The 5494-nt window shown below is 38.7% G+C and overlaps 1 protein-coding gene across 3 annotated transcripts in view; it reads left to right on the top strand.

The window, feature by feature from the left end:
• The first annotated feature begins 2413 nt into the window (after positions 1–2413).
• The window catches only part of LOC107554852 (transmembrane protein C5orf28 homolog), a 6088-nt gene continuing 3007 nt past the window's right edge, over positions 2414–5494 (top strand). For 2 of the 3 annotated variants that reach the window (XM_016237490.1, XM_016237491.1), the window contains exons 1-2: positions 2414–2491; positions 3102–3512. In XM_016237490.1, the coding sequence (XP_016092976.1) occupies positions 3141–3512 (372 nt within the window). In that variant the 5' untranslated portion in view covers positions 2414–2491; positions 3102–3140. The remainder of the gene's footprint in view (positions 2492–3101; positions 3513–5494) is intronic. The other variant, XM_016237492.1, reaches the window with a different exon arrangement.

Genomic DNA, 5494 nt, shown 5'->3' on the forward strand with positions numbered 1-5494 from the left:
AGGTCCTGAGAGATGGTGGTGCCCAGGAACCTGAATGCCTCCACTGCAGTCACAGAACTGTTCGTGATGGTGAGTGGGGGGAGTCCAGGGGGGTTTCTCCTGAAGTCCACGATCATCTCCACAGTTTTGAGCGTGTTGAGCTCCAGGTTGTTGAGACTGCACCAGACAGCCAGCTCTTTAACCTCCTGTCTGTAAGCAGACTCGTCACCGTCCTGAATGAGGCCGATGAGTGTGGTGTCGTCTGCAAACTTCAGGAGCTTGACAGAGGGGTCTTTAGATGTGCAGTCGTTGGTGTAGAGGGAGAAGAGCAGTGGGGAGAGGACGCAACCCTGAGGAGCTCCAGTGCTGATTATATGGGTGCTGGATGTGTAAAAGAACATAACTGTTGACTTTTGTGAAGTGGAATCTGGGTCGAGGCAGTCTGTAGTTTCTAACATAACCGTGACACTGCGTCTGACTGAGGCGCTCATGACAGGAACCTCTGGGATGACCATGAACATTTCCATCAGGGTACATTTCAGAAGCCACATGGCTCAGTGGTTTGTTTTACTGCCTTATTTTGTTTTGTATGTTTGAGAATTAAGATTAGCCTTATTGCTGTGATGACGATCTGACCTTGTGACAAGCCAGCTTTGGTCCAGAGGCCAAATCAAATGGACAACACAGAGGAAACGCGTTGGAGCCATTGACGTGTGGGCAGTGCTACAGCCTGACTTGAGATCGTTTTGTTGCCATATCTCCTTTTTTCTCTTCCCCCGATGGGGAATTTTAGATCATAAGTAAAATATTTCAAAAGGTATAAACGCACAGCACTGAGGTATATGAGGACTGACTATATGATAGTAAAGCTAAGCACAAGACCTCAAAAAAATTTTTAAGAGACTGATTTTCTCCAATTCAATCTGTTGCTTTGGGTTGCTCTGCAGACAACAGCAAATACAACTACAGCATTCTGTGCTGCAAGATGGGAGGGACATCTTATTATTACCTTAAACTTATAACAATTATCTGCAAGGCTGACTTTTATTAAGCCACTTGGCTCAGATGTTCATTTTCCTGCATTGGTTTGTATGATTCAGAATTACAACTGATCTGACCATTGCTTAAGTGAAGATCTTAAGTCATCTTTTAAGTCAGATGTGCCACACAGCATTACAAACAAGAGTATGAACAAATTCAAAGAAGTACGCACAAGGCGTACGGTGCTCTAGGACCACAATGTACTGTGTGAAATTAGATAATCTCAGGAAACCTGGGGCCTTTATTGGCAAGAATTTGCACAGCAACTTCCAGTGGAGGTTTGCAATAACCATTATAGAATACATATATAGAGATAAGAATTAGACCAGTCCTGAATATACTGTTGACAACGGTAGTTTGTCTGTTGAAAAACCATTCGTGTTCTGTGATTAATGGAGGTTGATGAGAGATGTTTAAAATAGAGAGAGAGAGCCTACAAAGCTGACCACCTGATCAAAAAAAAATAAAGGTTAATTTTATTTTAATTAACCCCGAACAGACATTTAACCCCTTAACTGTCACCGTCCCACCTGTGATCTTTTAGTAATCATCATAAATCATATATCATTTGAAAGCTTAGAAGCCCAAGATTCATCCTCTGAAAACCATTTTGAAATCGAACATTGCGTTACCATGGAAATGGTACTTTAAAATCTTTTGGCGGTCTCCTCCCCCTTAGTGGGCGGTGTCAAGTGTCATACTACAAAATGCATTACGCTCTTTTACAATCAAAACTTTTTATAATCTTGACAAAAAACATATCATTGGAAAGGTCTGAGTCTCAGAATTCCATATTTTGAGATAGAAGTAATATTGACAGAGAAATCTAGACAATGCATTAAAAAAAAATTGAATGGAGTTTGGATGGCTGTTTGTGGTATAACGCCCTAAATAAAATCTCACAGGAACCTCCATTTTTTTTTCATATCAACTTCAAATTTGGAACATAACTTATTTAGACATAAGGCTATCATGTTATACCAATTTTAGAGTAAAACCTGATATGTAAAATATTTATTATATATGAAATTTTTTTTTAAATATTCCACTTGTTTGCGATAATTTGCAGATTTTCTGAAAAGAGACCAACCTTACGTCTGTATTCCAAAGTGTTCATAAATTACAACAATTTAAGTTTGGATAATGCACCTGCATGCCTATTTAAAAAAATGGGGGAGTGACAGTAGTGTACGTTTTTTTAATATATTTTTTATTTATTTTTTATTCTAAGCACCTAGAGCATGTTTGACAGTTCAATCAGGCCTGACAGGTCAAGTGCTATAAACAGTGAACATCAATACACTAAAAGAGTGCTTATTGGTTAATGGTCGCCCTCTGACTCGCGTTGATGTCATTTCAGTTGGACTCGTGAATCAATTCAATGGAACCGATTCAGTGATTCGCGAATCAAGCAAGCAATCACCAAGGACCGAGCAGTCGGTAGTCAGAGCGCTGAGGAGAGTGAGATGAGGTGAGGAGACTGTGATTTAATGCTATCCGCGGTTATGTGAGCACAGGACCGGTTTAGGCTTGTATGTGAATGCTGTTATCTCGGCTAATAAATGTAACTTAGTCTTTTACATTGAGCAGGGAATTAGCTGATGAGCTAGTTAGCAGCCAAGCTAATGCTAATTTTGTCAGAATAACCCTCGCTAGGCGAAGCTGTCCGAATATAATACTGATTTATGTATTCATTTCAACGTAAATTCACAATTGCTTTGCAAGACTTAAAACATTACGTGCGAAATATCTCGACGGCACGCGTGACATATTTTAATACAATAATTTTATATTTAACGTTTTTTTTTTTGGCGTTACATAATATAGTTACGCATTGCCTGTTAGTTTTGTCGCCGTTCTCTATTCAAATTTAGGTCGTTTTAGAAAACATATATATATGTCAGTGTTTGTGTATATTCTGTAATCTGTTCATGTATTACTGAAGATGTCCTAGTCATGAAGAGAGCGTGTGTTCATGATGGTTTGAACTGTTTGATAGTCAGTAGTTTTAGGGCACTGTCTGCTATCATAACCACATTAAACAATATCTCATTTGACTTGAGTGTGCTTGTGTCTTCCAGCAGATCAGGCTGCGGACCCCTCCATGGAAGAGGCCAGCGATGAGGGGCTATTACTCCAAGCTGGACTCCTCGTCTCTGGGCATGGCGATGCCCCTGAACCTGGCCGTGGAGACTGAGAAAGCTCAGGCCCTGCTCCAGACCTTCAGCACTGCCTCTCTGTTAGCCAGCGCGGGCCTGGGCGCTTTCTGCTTCCTCGCCGACCACTTCCTGGCGCTCCCCCTCATCCAGCAGCATCTGTGGCTCAGGGCTGTGCTCGATAACGCCGTCCACGGCATCATCGGGCTCTGGTCATGGGCCATCGTCATCGGGTTGAGGAAGAAAAGTGACTTCTATGAAGTCGTCTTGGCCGGGTTTCTGGCTTCTGTCATCGACCTGGACCACTTCTACGTGGCTGGATCATTGTCGCTCAAAGTGAGGCCTTTTCATTTATTTTATTAACATTTGAAAACTGATTATTGCACTTTTTTGCCTTTTGTTATGTTTCGGCACATTAAAACGTCCGATACAATTCAAAAGGCAGGGTCAGAAATAAAGCAGTAAACCTATAGAGACAGTAATTATGGTGACTAACTGTAATTACAATGCTAAACATCAAAAACATGAGACAAAACCTTTTTGTTAGTTTTTTTGCATTGCTTTTAATATTTGAATCTAGAGATGCTTAATTGTTCTGAAAATAATGCATTTATTATTGTTATTATATGGTAGTATTTAAAAATATATATTTATATTTTATTTTTGAAACTTTGTAGGGATGTAACGATTCACTCGACTCACGATTTGATTCGATTCACGATTTTGATTTCACGATTAGGGCTGTCACGATTATGAAATTTGGCTGACGATTAATTGTCTAAAAATAGTCACGGTTATTGCGATTAATTGTCTGTTTTAGGGCTTTGGCGATTATCACGATTAATTGTCTGATTAATCCCATATAGTTGGGATTAATTTTAAGGGTTCAGTAAATAATGATGATGTTATCGTTCAATCTTTTTGAGTTATTATTTTGCAGTGTAAGATTACATCGAGTATTCCAAATTCTAAGAGTCGCTACTTTTGTTCGACACAACTACAGGATACCATTACTGTGTTTGTGCAACTAATTTTTTTTTTTAAACCCTTTGTTAAACACAATCCACTAAATACTCACTTCCTCATTACAGAGAAAAACTACATTTGAATACAAATATATAAGCTATGAAATTAAACTAGCTGTCGGTATAATTTAGCCGCAAAAACAAGATCTTGAAAAAAATCTTTTGTGCACATTATACAATTTAAACATGATTATTTGGTTAACTATTTGTATTCTTACAAAATACATTCATGTGAAAGTAGAGGGCTTTTAATAATCTTTCTGTGTGCAAAATTTTGATATTGCGAAACGCTTCAAACAGAGCAGCACAAAGCGCTTCTGCACATCTAGGGTGCAGTATGATGAGCTTGAAGCAACGTGCACTCCACACGTACAAACAAAGAGAAGAGAAATGTATGGCCCTATGAATCCGTGTATCATTCGATCATTCGTTTTTTGATTTAATATTGAAAGTAGAAAAATGAGAAAACTGATCCTTTTTTGTTTTTTAGTTTTTTTTCCGAAAAACGAGAATTCAGCTTAAATTTTCGTTTTTCGTTCATGGGTGGAAAAATTAATAAACAGCTTGAATATTCGATTTCTACATGTGGGCGGGAATTAAACGCCCCTTTCTGCTGATTGGTCAGCCGAAGATCAAACCGTGCCATCATCAGTTCTTCGGCAGTATCACGCAGCAGAATAATAGTCCTCCACTGCTGCAGTTGTACAGATTAATAACCCATTTTATCAATTTCATATTTTTCTCATCAAACAGACTAAATGAATAGCTCGTCTAATGACAGAGTATTAAGTTCCCTCGATGGGGGAAAAATCCAAGTGAACATCAATCAGTACTCAATATTAATTTAAACTGCTTTAAATATGACTGCTGCTTATTTCCTGTGCACTTCAATACTGGTCTGCGCTTGACTGTAGTCGCGTCTGTCTGCTTATTGAGTTTATTTAACCCATCGCAATTTCGCAACATCGCAATGTCCTGCTCGGGCTTGCCAATTTAATGGCAGAGAATGGTGACTTTAGTTTTTATTTTTATTTTTTAAGCGGATACATATCTGTCATAAAATAATCCTATGCATCTCGTGCCGTATATTCCAAGCATTCTGAACGTATACTGAGGGTTTGGTGAGAAAAAAATTGAAATGGCAAGTTATTATATTTTATGAAAATCTTGCGTGGCAGCTCACGCTGCGCACAAGTGCATATCCTTTTGAGATATCAGTAAAACACAAGACTACATTATATAACTAACAGTAGGCTAATATCAGTTGTTCTCTGGTTGTCAGTCAAAATGACA

Source organism: Sinocyclocheilus grahami, unplaced genomic scaffold (assembly GCF_001515645.1).
Source record: "Sinocyclocheilus grahami isolate Dianchi unplaced genomic scaffold, SAMN03320097.WGS_v1.1 scaffold516.1, whole genome shotgun sequence".
In the NCBI taxonomy this organism is placed as follows: Eukaryota; Metazoa; Chordata; class Actinopteri; order Cypriniformes; family Cyprinidae; genus Sinocyclocheilus; species Sinocyclocheilus grahami.